This window comes from Coptis chinensis, chromosome 7, assembly GCF_015680905.1.
Source record: "Coptis chinensis isolate HL-2020 chromosome 7, ASM1568090v1, whole genome shotgun sequence".
In the NCBI taxonomy this organism is placed as follows: domain Eukaryota; kingdom Viridiplantae; phylum Streptophyta; class Magnoliopsida; order Ranunculales; family Ranunculaceae; genus Coptis; species Coptis chinensis.
Window position 1 is genome coordinate 8,968,314 of NC_141462.1, and position 15,858 is coordinate 8,984,171.

The 15,858-nt window shown below is 38.8% G+C and overlaps 1 protein-coding gene, 1 long non-coding RNA gene and 1 other non-coding gene across 3 annotated transcripts; 2 read left to right on the forward strand and 1 right to left on the reverse strand.

Annotated features, from left to right (window-relative positions):
• Positions 1-2,444: 2,444 nt before the first annotated feature.
• On the reverse strand, positions 2,445-2,515 carry TRNAG-GCC (transfer RNA glycine (anticodon GCC)). Its single transcript has one exon. It is a non-coding gene; the product is annotated as a tRNA-Gly (tRNA).
• Positions 2,516-5,780: 3,265 nt separating this feature from the next.
• Positions 5,781-6,283, forward strand: LOC147485831 (uncharacterized). Its single transcript, XR_015202046.1, has 3 exons — positions 5,781-5,911; positions 6,010-6,141; positions 6,251-6,283. It is a non-coding gene; the product is annotated as an uncharacterized LOC147485831 (long non-coding RNA).
• Positions 6,284-6,444: 161 nt separating this feature from the next.
• On the forward strand, positions 6,445-8,670 carry LOC147485832 (uncharacterized). Its single transcript, XM_086573592.1, has 2 exons — positions 6,445-7,432; positions 7,518-8,670. The coding sequence occupies exon 2, from the start codon at positions 7,570-7,572 to the stop codon at positions 8,668-8,670; it is 1,101 nt and encodes a 366-aa protein (XP_086429718.1). The 5' UTR covers positions 6,445-7,432; positions 7,518-7,569.
• Positions 8,671-15,858: the final 7,188 nt, after the last annotated feature.

A 15,858-nucleotide genomic window follows, 5' to 3' on the forward strand; every position in this document is an offset into this window, starting at 1 on the left:
CACCTAAAAGTAGAAGGCTACACTGATGCAGATTAAGCGTGTTCAAATTTACAACGAAGGTCTACCTCTGGATACTTCACTTTTGTAGGTGGAAACCTTGTGACTTGGAGGAGTAAAAAACAGCCAGTAGTATCAAGATCAAGTGCTAAAGTTGAATATAGAGGTATGGCATATGGGGTATATGAGTTGTTGTGGTTGAGAAATTTGTTGGAGGACTTGGGTTTTAAACCAAAAGTGAAAATGAATCTGTATTGTGACAATACATCAGCTATAGAGATAGCTCATAATCCTATTCAACATGATCGGACGAAGCATGTGGAGATTGATAGACATTTTATTAAAGAGAAACTTGAAGCTGGAATTATTACTTTTTCATTTGTAAAATTTGAAGACCAACTAGCTGATGTCCTTACTAAAGCAGTGGCTAGCAAGGTGTTTGTTGACTCTCTTGTCAAGTTGGGCATGTGCGATATCCACGCACCAACTCGAGGGGGTGCTGAAATAATGTTGGGCGCGTGCGTGCTTTTGTCAAGGCAAAAGTCGAGCGTGGGCGCGCCTAAACAACCTGGAAGTCAACAAAGAGAAGAGCGTGTGTGCGCCATTGTCCAGGCATAGAAGAGCGCGGGTGCGCCTAACACCAAAAAGAGAAAAATGTCCTGTTTTCCTCTCCATTTGACTCTCTTGTCAAGTTGGACATGTGTGATATCCACGCACCAACTTGAAGGAGGGTGTTGGAATATTTGTTATTTTATTTAGTATTAGTAAGTATCTTGTAATCTTAGTAAGTGTATTATCCTTTCCTAGATATGTGGATCTAGGAGATCTTCTGTATTCATGGAGCTCTTTTTTGTATATATATCTGCTGGTTATATCAATAAAGACTATCATAAATATTCATTAAACATCTTTGACAGTAGTATGGTGTGTGAACAAAGTTTTTTGTTCAAATTTGTATGGGGACTCAAGTTACCTTTTTGAATTTGATTTTTCTTGTGGCAATGTTTGCAGGGTGTCATCCCAACAGTGGATCATTTGGCATCCCTTCATTTTCAAGTTTATGCGCGGTGTACTCTATGTGAGACTACTTCCGTGACTCCATTTCATGTTTTCTTTGAGTGCAGTTTTGCAAAGGTCGTATGGTGTGGTACAAATTGTATGTCAATGATCGACGACGTCATCTACTCTTCTGTTCAGGATTTTAAACAAAAAGTTTTCCAGATGTTTAATACAGTAAAGAAGCAACTTGAAGGGGATATTCAAGTTTGCCTGCTAGGACTGAGTTTGTGGTTCATTTGGCTTGCAAGAAATGATTCACGCTTCAACCGCAACGCTCCAAATCCTATTTTTAACATCATAAAGATTCATGGACAGCTGCAAATTCTTAAGGACATCCTAGATGAAAAGGAACAAACGGAGCTCACCACTATATACATTAAGTGGCATCCACCTATTGCAGGATGGGCAAAACTCAACACAGATGGAGCGGCTCTTGTGAATCCGGGATTCGGAGGTGCTGGATGTGTTTTACGAATGGCTAATGGGCAGTTTATTATGGGTGCCGCGATCCCAATACTTCACACCTCTAACAATTTGGCTGAGTTTTTGGCTATGTTATATGGTATCCAATTGGCGGTGAGATTTCACATCCGCAAGATCGTATTGGAAACGGATTCTCAATTGTTGTATAAATCCATGATTGCTACCGCAATTGATTCAAATTGGATGTTGAAAAAAATTAACAGGGAAATCATTTCTTTGTTACACAATTTTGAGGAGTACAATATTCAATGGTGCTATAGGGAAGGGAACTCATGTGCTGACTGCTTTGCTTCTCATGTTGCTCGTTTGGCATCGAAGGATACGTGGAGGCAACACCCAGACGCAGAAAACACTTCATGGTCTTTAGATGACTTTAGTTTTTTACCTCCTTTCTCTTCTGTATGGTTGCATCGTTCACCTATTTTTACTACTTCAGTCCTAGCTTTTGATGCTTGGGGCTTTTGTAAATATAGACTTATAAGTAAATAATAAATTTAGTTTTCAATCAAAAAAAAAAATTAAGCCGTCTAATTAAGTTTTAAGCGTTTGTCCTTCAATACCAACATCATATCAGAAAAATCTGACACGATAGGACTGGCATCATCACTTGTTTCCTGATATGATGCTTGATTTATAAACTGCGTCCAAAATTTAGACGGAATCATCAATTTATTAGTGTCTTTTCAATGATTTACTGTAGCTTTCTTAGGTTATAATCTGAAAATGATTTAATGGGCTCTTTCCTCTTATGACAATTGAAAATGGCATTATTAACACCCACAAAAATTTTGAATTAATAATGGAAATTGTAAAGTCATCTTCGCACTCAGCTATATAAAAATAATAAAATCATAAAGATTAAATAGACTGCAGAAACAGCAGGATGTTCGAAAACCCAAATCAATTGCACCAGCCGGGAATCGAACCCGGGTCTGTACCGTGGCAGAGTACTATTCTACCACTAGACCACTGGTGCAGTTGGTAGGAAGAATATTCCTATAAATAAATCTATTAAAACAAGACGAATACCGAGTTACCAACCCATTTTAATATTTTAGTTCCAACTTGTTTTCTACTGTAAATGAAATATCCGTTCAAATTCTGCCATTCCGTTCCAAAATTGCAAACATTAGTATGCTTTATTTGAAGATTCCCAATCCAAACAGGTGTGCTGCTTTTTTCCACCGATATGCATTGTGCAAGTCTGCAACTGAAGAGCGAAAACAGCTTTATTGTCCGAATTGAGAACAAAATGATCGTAAAGACGGACAATATCAATTATGGACTCAATATGTGGAAAGAAAAATTGGAGTTAAGGGGCTCGGCCAAGTTCGTTTAAGCTCAGTTCGAGCTCGGTCATTTAGTTAAATGAGTCAAACTTGAGACTATATTATAACTCGTATAACAAATGAGTTTTATGAAGCACGGCTCGATAAACTCAAATATTATCTTTGTAGTGTAAAATAACCGAGTTATTTGGACTCGTTCATATAATATATGAGCCAAACTTGAACTTATTTCAAAACTTGCTAAATAAACGAGCCGCACTTGAACATAGTAAAACTTGACTTGATTAGCTCAAATTCCACCCTTAACAAAAACCAAGTCTCTAAGATTAATGATTAGATTAATGATTGAGATATTAAAACTTGAGATTATGCATCCACTCTTACATGCGGCAATGACAGCGGTGGGACTGGGAGTAGGGGTAAGTAGGCTAGTGTACATCAGGAGGTCTATCTCTGAAAAAGCTATAATACCATCCAAGTCCAAATTCTACAACAGATATCTTTACTCTGTAAAGAAAACTCTTCATGTAACAGTAGTGTTTTGGGTCCACCAGATTTTTTTCTTCCAATTGTATTCTCCTTCAAATTTTCTATTTAGTATTTACAATTATCTAATCTGATTTTATGTGTAATTTGTTATCTATATAACAAATTAGGGAAGGGTTGGGCACGATCCGACGGTCCAAACATCTTCTCAGCATTTCACCCTGTTTATGACCTGGCGGAATCTAAGGTTATTTAGCGGTATGTCTCTTTACTTAACACACACCGGCACATAGTATCACGATTTCCTCCAACTAAACCAACGCCTCCTCTTTTCTTTTCTAAACCCCTCATCACTCCAATTCAGTTTTTTATGTTTGTGGAACACTCCAAATTACTGAGATTACTGAAGCAAAGTGCGCCTTCACTGAGATTGAAAGCAACAACGACATTCAGCACTACAAGGTAAGAAAAAAATTCGGCCTTTTCTAGAATTGTGGTGTCTGCGACTACACTACAACTACGTTTCTAAATTATTTCCCTTTCGACTCCACATAAACATAACTCTTATTTCAATATACTTTGCTTAATTTGGGCGTTCAATATGTTCTTACTGATCTATTTTCGAATGGGTCTAGATATGTCGTGCTTGGTTCGAGTAGTACTTACGCTGCTCTTGTTTATTTCTCGGCTTTTTGGAAAGACGGTGTCTGCGAATCAGTTTCAGGTATGTTTTTTATTTACTTGATTTGATGGTAATGAGTTTCATGTTGAAATGTTATTGTTAGTATGCAAATGTTATTGTTAGACATATTCTTTTGCATATGTTTCACATGTTTAGATTGCATGAATTTTGTTTCTGCGTATGTGCATATGTCAGGATAAAATTTGTATAAATAAGTCCACCTCAAATAATTCTATTTTATGGTATCAGGATTCAAAAGCTTTAGGATCTTTATTACTGTTGTTGATCCTTTGATTATTTTTTTCCCCTGCGACATAGAGTGAACATTTCCTGATATTTTTTTCCCATCCCCACATTGGTTCACAGATTACTTGCGGATTGAGGGTTCAGGGGCAGCGCCCTCGCCTGAATTTTTTAGGATGTTTCTATTATGTAAACTATAGTAATTTTTCATATATATATGGGTGTGTGAGAGAAAGCCAAAACTAATTACGGTCTTATAGTCTCTTCTCTCTTCTTCTCCCGACCTAAAACATCGGCATTATTGCGTTCCAACCGGCCGGTCTCTCCGAAGCCGCTTTAGCTTTTCCTAATTTTGTATTCTCTCTCCATCGGCCTACCTCGCTTGCAGCATTTGCCATTGCTGCTGCTCTCTTAGTGGCTCCATTAATTGCAATATTCTTTACTATTATCTCTCTGCTTTTCGTTGTTGCTCGGCATATATTACCATCCACATATCCCCATCACCACTCCTTTCCCCATTGTCTTGGATCATTGTCCCCCTTTCGCTCTTTTATGCCATTGAAAAGTTTGCTTGTTAGCCAAAGCTGCTTCGATTTTCCAATAAGATCTCTTTCTTTTTGCTATTTCTTTTGTTGGTTAAGATCTAATACTCCTACCTTTTACCAAACAACAAAAAAAAAAAAAAAAAATTACTCCTACCTTTTGCTCCATTGCACCACATATCCCCAACCAATCCTATATTACTATTAAGGATGATTTTGTTGCATTGCATTGTATATTGTAGTATAAACGCTGTTCCCAAATTTTTTTTCAAAGTATGTTCCATAGTCCATACATTGGTAAAAGACTCACGAGCTTAATATGTTCTTACTGATCTATGTATTACGTTTAAGGACTCAAGGTAGACTTTCTGTAAATTGTTAATACGAATCTATTTTATGCAGCGTTATGTCTTTAGGATTGTTATCATATTTCTGATTAGTTTTGGTTTGGTACAAACCTGTGTTGCATGGGTACGGGACGGAGTGTCTGGTTTGGACACGGGTACGACGATTTGGACACGGCGAGATATGAGTGTTTTGCTTGTGTCCGTGTGTCTGAGGGCTTTAAGCAACGTGTATTTGTAGTTTCTATAGTAAATAACCGAAAATAATAACCGAAAATCGTATATTCAATTTGTAGTTTATTCAATGTATTTGTAGTTTCAATCGTATATAACCAAATTAATAACAAAAAAACTCAACGACATACATTTATCATTCAATTTTTTTTTATACTCATGCATTATATGAAAATTATTCAATTTGTTTTTATACTCATGCATTATATGAAAAATTATCCTCATTATAGCTTTCACATAATGTAATTATAGCTATGTTACGTAGACATGTATCCTTGCTGGACATGTATTCTTTCTGTGGCATTTTACTGCATCTTCTAAGGATTGCACTATCAAAAATCAATGTTTCTTATAGGGGTATAGCTAATTACCATTCCTTCTCTTTTCTCCGTTTTTAAATTTTGAGTGTACAATTTCTATGAAGGATTGAACTTGATGGTGGACAAGGGAAAACGGCCAATGGACCCATTTAAGGATCCTTCGAACAAAAAAATTAAATATTCGATTCCTACAACAGATAGGTTGAACCTTCAACCACCTCCTGGCTTCCAGGTATTCTTGTTGTTTCTATTACATTGGTTTGTTAATCCACATGGTACTTATTTCTTACTGGTCTCATGATTTATATGTTTGCTGGGTTATGTATATAGCATCCAAACCGACCAATCCTAGACAAGGGAAAACGCCCAATGGACCCTTCTCTTGATCCTTCGAACCGGCCAAAAAGCACCTTTATCCCTCTCCAAGAGAGACTCAACCTTCAACCACCTCGTGGCTTTCAGGTAATTGAATTGCGGTCTTATGTAATTTATTATACTTACTGTTGACATTGCACATCAAGTTTGCTTTATATTTTCTCCTTCTCTAACTTTTTCTTCGTTCTTTATATAGCGGCCAGACCGACCAAACCTACAAAACAGAAAGTTTCATCGGACCATTCTCTTGATCCTCTTAACAAGAAAAAACGTGTCTTTGTCCCTCCACAAGATAGACTTACCCTCCACCAACCTCATACTTTTCAGGTACTAATACTCTTACAATGTTTCCCTCTCATTATCTACCCAATTATCCTCTTTTTATATTTTCTTATCCTTTACCTATTTGCTATGTCACTTGTATACCTTATCTACGGGTCTTTCTTTACATATGGGACTTCGCCGATACAAATATTGCCATATCTTTATCTTCGTTTTTTTGCATATAGTAGTTATATAGATTTTACCTTTGGAAATTTGGTTTATGTTTATCTCTATTTCAATTTCAAATTCTATTTCTATTTCGTATCCTTTATGCTCTTATCCAATTACACCAACTTATCTCAATTCGGCCAATTGCCTACAATTTGCCCAATCAGGTACAACCATCCCCTTCTCCTATCAAAGACGTTCGCCTAACAAATAGAATTATTGCACAGCGTGCTCGAAGGAAAGGGAAAAATTGAATAAACATAATGGGCATCAAGCAATGGCCCATCGATTGTCTGGTTTTGTGGTGTATGTCCACCCTCCAATTCCAGGAACTCCACCTCAAACTGTCAGGCTTCCACCTCAACGCATAGTCCAATCACACCTCATACCACATCAACTAAACGACTCAATTCTACGGAATCTCTTCGAACGTCTCTCTCTGCTCTTAATCCTATTAGGTTATTTACAATGCCTGAAGAATGTACTCATGTTGATTCAGCACCTGTAAGCAACAGGTGAGTCTCGTATGTCACTTTATTGGTTTTCCTTACAATCCAATTCACACCTCACCCTTATTATCTTTCTACAACACATGTATTCTTAACTCTGATGTTGCGTTACCAAATAATGCAATTCCAACTTTCAGAAATGAGTCATTTGCATCAACGTTGTCTTACCAAAATGCAAGGTATAGCACCACAGAGCTCTTTACAACTTTCTCTTCATATTTTCTACTTTTCAGTACCAAACTTTCAATATTTTCTTACCCATATAAGCTCCCTTGCAATGCGTGTAACCTCATTTCGTTTACATCAAGCTTTACTGATGCAATACCACATTTACCAAGTCTGGGTTCTGAGTCAATATTAGCTGACCAAAATTCAAGGTAATTTCTTCACAAAAGTGTTTGCAATAATAACAAATTGTTTACACCTTAGTCTAAATCCTTTTAATACTTCATTCTTGCGTAGACCACAGTCATTCCAGCATACTGCACAACCGTTCTCTGAACGTGCTGATACCATGAGTGAAGATGACGATGAAGAGGCACTCGACTACAATGGGGATGTGCACACGACTCTTAATCCTAACCGCCCAGTTGAACAAGGAAGACACTACTTGGGGAAAATGGACGTTCAATGTCCATTTTGTAAGGCACTTCATTGGATGGATGAACGATTATCAAAGTCATCGCTGTCACGTCCTCTTTTTGGGAGATGTTGTTTACAAGGAAAGATAAAGCGTCCTCCTTTGCAACCATTGCCTCCTGCCCTTAAAGCCTTATACGATGGGAATGATCGGAAGTCACAGTCATTTCGGAGATATATGCGACAATATAATCAAGCTTTTGCATTTACAAGTCTTGGAGTACAAGAACACTTATTTGCTGGACGGGGTCCAAGGCCTTTCACTATTCATGGTGAACTGCGACATCGCACAGGAGCTTTAATTCCTGACGCGGGATATCAAGCTACTTATTCTCAACTTTACATCTATGATCCCAGTGCTGCACTAGCTGTCCGTCAACTTCGAAATCCTAAGCTCAACACGGATGTCTTGAAAATCATTCAGGTTACTATGCTCCAATATAACCGCTTTTCTGATACATATCGCCACGCATATGATGTTCTTAGATCGGCTTCTTTTGAGCATGGTGAGGACTTCAATGTACCTGCTTATTTACATTACACTGCTTCACGAGACAGTCGTCGGTACAACTTACCAACAGCAGATGAGGTTGCTGTCATTTTACCAGGTGATGGCAGTGAGCGAGCAAGTATGAGAGACATTGTTATTTATCTTAAAGGAGGGCAAGAATTCATGCAAATTAGTGAGTGTCATCCAGCTTACTTACCATTGCATTATGTCCTATTGTTTCCCCATGGGGAGCTTGGATGGACACCTGAATTGCGGCGTTGGGACTCTTCAACCGCTACCACCACTAATGATCGCTTAACACAGATGAATTTTTATTCTTATCTACTGTTTGAGCGCACCACAGAGTACTCAGCTATTTTGCGAGGGAGAAAGTTGTTTGAGGAGTTTGTGGTGGACGGATGGGCATCAACTGAGCAAAACAAAATGCGCTACTATAGGCAACAACAAGACAAGCTTCGTGCGTAAACTATATCAAGGTATCAATCGATGTGTACCGATGCTATAGATCCAAATCAGATTGAAGGCGAAGTTGTACTACCATCATCCTCAGATCGGCAGCCCTAGGCATATGTTTGAAATTTTTCAAGACTCCATGGCAATTACACGCTACAACCACCATCCGCATATATTCCTCACAATGACTGCAAACCCGCAGTGGACGGAAATTCTTGAAGCATTGTTTACAAACCAAACTGCTTATGATCGCCCGGAGGTGGTTGCCCGTGCTTTTGAATTGAAACGAAGAGCTTTGATGGAAGTAATCAAGAAGCGTGGTGTCCTTGGTGTGGCAGTTGCTCATGTTTACACCATTGAGTTCCAGAAACGTGGTCTACCACATATGCATGCACTTATATATCTTCGACATTCAGACAAGATCCGAGTGCCTGCACAAGTCGATCGTATTGTATCTGCGGAATTTCCTGATCCTAACACTGAGCCTGAATTATTCCGTACTGTACTAAGATGTATGGTTCATGGCCCATGTGGGCTTAACAATCCAAACTCTCCTTGCATGGTTAATCGTCAATGTAAATATCACTATCCCCGAGCTTTCACAGATTGTACAACTATGGATACAAATGGATATGCTCTCTACCGTCGCCGTGACAATGGGAAGTCTTATTTTGTTAGAGAACATTCAGTTGATAATAGAAATGTTGTTCCTTACAATCCTTACCTTTCTAAGATGTTTGACTGCCATATTAATGTTGAAGTTTGTGCAGGGCTTACTTGTGTGAAATACATTCACAAGTACATATTTAAAGGTAATGACAGGACAACAATTGTGTTGAATGAATTGGATGAGATCAAACAATATTTGATCACGAGATATATTGGGCCACCGGGTTGCCGTGAGATTGTTAGGAATTTCTTTGCACGAGGAGATTCCAACAGTTGTGAGATTAGCCCTTCATCTCCCTGGAATGCATCGTGTTGTGTATAATGCTAATGAGTCCATGCATGATATACGGGCGAGGGCCGAGAGGCAACGGTCAACTCTTACTGCATTTTTTGATTGTTTGCTTCAGATTCGCGTCGCGAGGGGCTCACATATCAACAAGTGCCAGAACACTACGTTTGGATAAAGCAACACCAAATTTGGAAATTCAGGGCACAGGGGTTTGCTATTGGTAGAATGTATTTCGCGAGTCCTAATTCTGGTGAAAGGTTTTACTTACGCTTGCTTCTAACCGTAGTGAAAGGGCCACAGTCCTTTAATGATCTGAAAAGGATTGGTACTGATTTACATCCAACTTTCAAAGAAGCATGTATTGCACGCGGACTTCTTGAGGATGATAGTGAATGGGTGCAGTGTCTGCAAGAGGCCTCAACCATGCAAACTGGTTATCATCTTCGCCGACCGTTTCGTGTTATTCTCGCATTTAATGCAATCCTCTATATCCCCAAACATTGTGGCATGATTTTTGGGAGAGTATCTGTGACGACCTCTCACACAAACTTCGCACCATCTTCAACATTCCAGAACCTACCGAAGCAGAGTCCAAGATTATGGTTTATTTCTTCTAAATGAGATTCTCATAGAGTCAGGTAAACTGCTCATTAATTTTCCTCCTATGCCACTATCAACCACCAATTGGAACTCAGTCGTTGGTAACCGACTTATATGGGACCAACGACAATTTCAATATGATCCACAAACTGAAAAAGCACATGGCAACAGAGTTCATTTAAATGTTGAGCAACACTCGGCATATAAAGCAGTTCTGGATTCTGTTTACCGAAATCAAGGGACACTCTTCTTTTTGAATGGGGCAGCAGGGACAGGCAAGACTTTTGTCTATAACACCATTGCTGCTACGTGTCGGATTGAGGGACATATTGTTATTATGGTGGCTTCATCTGGAATAGCTGCGTTGCTATTGGGTCGGCGGTCGGATCGCTTCACTCAACCTTTTGCATCCCACTGGACATTCTTGATACCTCGGTTTGTGGGTTCAATAAGAATTCACCGCATGCCCACTTATTCAGGGAAACTAAACTTATTATTTGGGATGAGGTCCCAATGCAAAACAAGTTCTGTGTTGAGGCAAGATACTTGCAACAATAATAAGCCTTTCGGTGGAATTACATTGTTCTTGGTGGTGACTTTCGCCAATGCCTTCCAGTTATACCCAAAGGGGTGCGAACAAATTGTGCGTGCTTCTTTGCGGTGTTCTTTCCTCCTCGAATCATATTCGGTTCTAACTTTGGTACAAAACATGAGATTAGAACATGGGGACTCTGCAAATATGGGTTTCTTTCTTGATGGAGGTAACCACTTATGTATTCTTTTCTCCTTTTGTTTTCAAACTTATATCCATTAATCTTTTTCTGTCTTCTTTCGCTTAGATTGAAGTGATCCAAGTGAGACGGTTGAATCGCCATCGACAATTCGGCCAATGTGCGATCTTCGAGAACTAATTTCTGCTACATACCCTCATCCGAGTCATGCTTTTCACCCCAGATATTTAACTCGAAATGCATAATTCTTTCGCACGCAATGATGATGTCAATGAAATTAATGCAACAGCTTTGAATATGTTCCCAGGAGAAACTACTCTCTTTCTAGCTGCCGACAAGATGGAGGATGCAGAAGCAAATAATCCAACCAATATTAATCAATACCCAAATGAGTACCTAAACACACTTGATCCAACTGGTCTGCCACCATTTCGCCTCAACCTTAAAGTTGGTAGTCCTATAATGTTGTTGCGAAATATTGCTCCCAGAGATGGACTATGCAATGGAACCCGATTGGTAGTGGTACAATGCAAACCACATGTTCTTTTTTCCAGAATTTTAACTGGTGAAAAACAGGGCAATGAAGCTTTTATTCCAAGGATATCTTTGTCACCGCCGTCTCTGATTTTCCTTTCCATATGACGAAAGACAATTTCCATTCGATTGGCCTATTCAATGACTATTAATAAGTCTCAAGGACAATCGGTCCAAGTATGTTGGTATTGACCTCTCCGCGACGGAAGTTTTCAGTCATGGTCAATTGTATGTGGCCCTCTCAAGATGCACTTCGGCGGATAGGATCAGCATTCTTCTACCTCCAAATGCAGAAAGTCAAACCGCAAATGTGGTATACCCAGAAGTTTTGCTATAAACCTCTTCAACAACAAAAGTGTAATTTCCCTTCTCCCACTTAGTTGATTTCACTTCGCTTTGTTTTCGTAAGTGGACACTTTTGTTCCTGTACTTAATGTCTTCCGTAACATATGAACAGGCACTTGACTACATCTTCAGATATGTTTACTCAAGTCATGGGATACGCACAAAAATCACTCATTTTGGGGCCTCGGTAAGTTTTTCAAACCAGATGGAGAACTCATTACACTACTGTTTCCGGTAAATCATTTTCCAACATTTGATTAGCTTTCTTTTCTAGATGTTAGGTTGACGATCAAGAGGGGAGGGACGGATTTTTGCTGATTCATATTTCTTCAATGGGAAGGAGCTCGGCAAGAGCATCAATCCAGATGAGGCTGTTGCCTATGGAGCTGCTGTTCAGGCTGCCATTTTGAGTGGCGAGGTCGATGAGAAGGTGCAGGACCTTTTGCTCCTGGATTTCACTCCCTTTTCTCTTGGGTTGAAACTAGCGGAGGTGTGATGACCGTGTTAATTACCGTGAATACCACCATTCCCACCAAGAAAGACCAGGTCTTCTCTACCTATTCGCATAACCACCGGTGTGTTGATTCGTGTATGAGGGGGTGAGAGGACAAGGACTAGGGATAACAATTTGTTGGGTAAATTCGAGCTGTCTGGCATCCCTCCTGCTCCTCGTGCTATTCCTCATATTACAGTTTGTTTTGACATTGATGCCAATGTTATCTTAAATGTTTCGGCTGAGGACAACACTACAGGGCAGAACAACGAGATCACCATCACTAACGACAAGGGTAGGTTGTCTAAGGATGAGATAGAGTAGATGGTTCAAGACGCAGAGAAATACAAGTCTGAGGGTGAGGGACACAAAAACAAGGTAGAATCAACGAATGCTTTTGAGAATTACTCTTACAACATGAGGAACACCATCAAGGCTGAGAAGATTGCATCCAAGCTTGACCCAGAGAGATAAGAAGAAGATTGAAGATGCCATTGAGGTCTGCTATCCGATGGCTCGACAAAGAACCCGACTTTTGCGAGGCGTATGAGTTCGAGGACAAGATGAAGGAGTTCGAGAGCCTCTACAACCCAATCATAGCAAAGATGTACCAGGGTGCAGGTGCTGATATGGGTCCTGGAAAGGATGAAGATGGTCCTTTAGTCGGTGGAGGCAGTGGTGCTGGTGCTAGTGCTGGTCCTAAGATTGAGGAGGTCAACTAACTAAGTTACTGTCGATCTTGAATAATTTTGTTGCTCAGCTATTGCCTTTTTAAACTTTCCAGTCATGGTATTATGAACATGGGTACTTTTTGTTTTGGTTAAGGGAATTATGAATTCGTGATATTGCTTAATATGGGCTCCTGTTTTTTAGTTATGGCCTTTATGGCAGTAAATTTTACTTCCAGTTGTTACCTAATACTTTTTTGCTCATATTTTTAGTTGAACCTTGTGTTTGTTAGGTGGAATTTCATATAATGTTGTCTGATCTCCAATTGTTTTTACTTTCCTTTGTCTAGCTTGAATTGATTAAAGTTCGTTGAAACACTTTCATTTTTTCTTCACTGTTGAAATACGCGAAGTGTTGTGTTGTTAAATCCCATGCTTCTGAAATTCTTTTTGGAGGGGAAGAAGTTTAAAAATTGGAACACGCTTTTTACTGTGTATGCGCAAAGTAAAACATATACATATGTGCCTTACGTTATATATAGAATTGCGCCAAAGGCGCTCGTATCTGTGCCGTACGGCACGGGCAAACCCTAGTATTTAACAAGAGTAAATATATAAATATAAAATTCAAATCTAATTAGATTGGTCAATAAGGACAACTGGGCTTCTATTGGAATTCGATGGGCTTTTTTTGGTATTGGACTTCAATTGCAATTTGGTTGGGCTTATTTTGAATGGGCTTCAATTGCAATTTTTTTAAAATCAATATTGCACTTTTGTTCGGCTTGCTTTAATGGCTTGGTTAATTAGACAGCTCTCAATTTCAGCTCATAGGGTGTGCCCAAAATGCTATTAATTATATAAAGATACGAGCCCAAAGTTTCGTCTTAGAACAAGTCCAATGGAGAGCTGTTAAATGGGCTGCCAAAAGGTGTCATAAAGGCCTTTTAGCTTGTCCAGTCAAATTTGGCACTCCAAAATAAAAAAACCAATCCAATCGCATTTTCTGTTTTGAAGTGCTATATGATACGGACGACATAATTTCTGCCATCTGTCAATTATTTTGTAACTTAAGTTGAAATTTTTTTGGTCGGACGGCACAGTTTCTGCCGTCCGTCAAAATTTAACACACGAATGGCAGAAACTATACCGTCTGTCTCCTGAATTTATTATAGCAACTTTTAGCGAAGGTCTTAATTTTGGCTGAGTTTTTTACTCCTTCCAAATTTAAAACCCTTTTAGCAGCCCTATTGGAATGACATTTTTGTGGTTGAGGTGCTATATTTGCATTTAGCAGCCCATATAGCTCCTTTGGACTTGCTCTTAGGGCATCTCCAATAGGGGGTGTAAACCGTATAGAGTGGAAATTTTACACCTAAAATATAAAAAAACTCTCTCTAATGGGGGTGTTATACCGTAGGTAATAGTGTATTAGCTAATAGAGAGGGTAGGGAATTCCCCCTCTCGCTATTAGTTAATAAAAAGCCCGGACGTCACTTAAAATAACTTCTGTTTAACTTAAAAACTCGGACGTCAGCTTTATTTTTATGTTTGCGACGGTCTAAGTCCGTCACTCAGTGATTTATAATTGTTAAAAACACGAACGTTGCTTTGAATGACATTTGAAAGTGGACCACTATTTGTTTTAAGCTTTTGCGACGGACCAGATCCGTTATTTTACATTATTTTGAATGAGCTGTGACAGTTTAAGTCCGTTGCTATCTATTTTTACACATTTGCCTCCACCTACCATTGGAATAGCCACAAATAGTAAATATACACTTTATGTATTTGAGATTTCTCTAGAGTGTATAATCCTAATGGCGCCTATGTGGAGGTGGATTTTTCCATATGGAGATGCCCTTAGCCCGTTACACCATTTTATTTTATTTTTAATCATAATCTTAAGCGTAGCTGGTTTCAAGAAATATCTAAATGGGACCACTTAATTGTTCGTTTGAGTAAGAGAAATGTGAAAAAGAATTTAACACTTGCCAATGTAGTCAACTTAACAAAAAAGTTGTTGAACGAGATTAAGATGAAATCATGTTCAGATTGCTTCCGTATTAATCTTGCCATTGAAGTATAGAACAAGATCACAAAGGGCATAAAGAAAGCGTTCAGGACCATAGGTGGGGCAATCTGAGAACATTATAGAAAAGCTACTTTCTCTCGTTGTCACCTTCCTCTGAGATGCGGCGCTGGCTTCTAAAGTAAAGATCAGTAGAGATATTTTCATTCAATAACCATGGAACGCGTTTTGGGACGTTGGGTTCTTAATATATTTAAGGGGATTTTTGTTTTTTTTCTTAAAAGATTTTTGATAACTTAGCAGTTAAGGAGCTTCTGGACACTTTATTGAGTTATTATGTAGCATTCTACCTGACAGCATGATTATATCTGTATCAGTTTTATAGGGGCAAGTTGTGATGGCAATGTACGTACGTTCTGTATTAGGCCGAAATCGCAAAATGCTTTGAAGGTTTGCGAGTAAAAGAGTTGGGGAAACAAACTTCATTCCGATCATTACAAATTAGATCAAAGAAATGCAACCCAAGGAAAAGAGCAGTTAGAAACTGAAGACTTTTGGTTTAGCACAAAATTAAGATGTGGTGCAAAATTGTTGAAGAAATTGCATAAAAAACCTAACATGTGGTAGCACTGTAGAAAGGATCCATTTCATGACAGGGTATGTAAGGTTACAAACAATTCAATTTCACGTCAGAGAGAGTTTTGAACAATTCAGATCACACAGGTGACCAAGAACTACGCTGCCGGGAATCAAGAGAATGTGCAGCAGGAATAACAACGTCATTACTAATTAAATGTGAGAATGCTCTCAAGTACCCCAATATATCAAGTGAAAAATCG

Bases quoted from the DNA above. Each gene is read 5' to 3' on its own strand.
- LOC147485832 (XM_086573592.1), top strand. From the start codon at position 7,570: ATGAGTGAAGATGACGATGAAGAGGCACTCGACTACAATGGGGATGTG.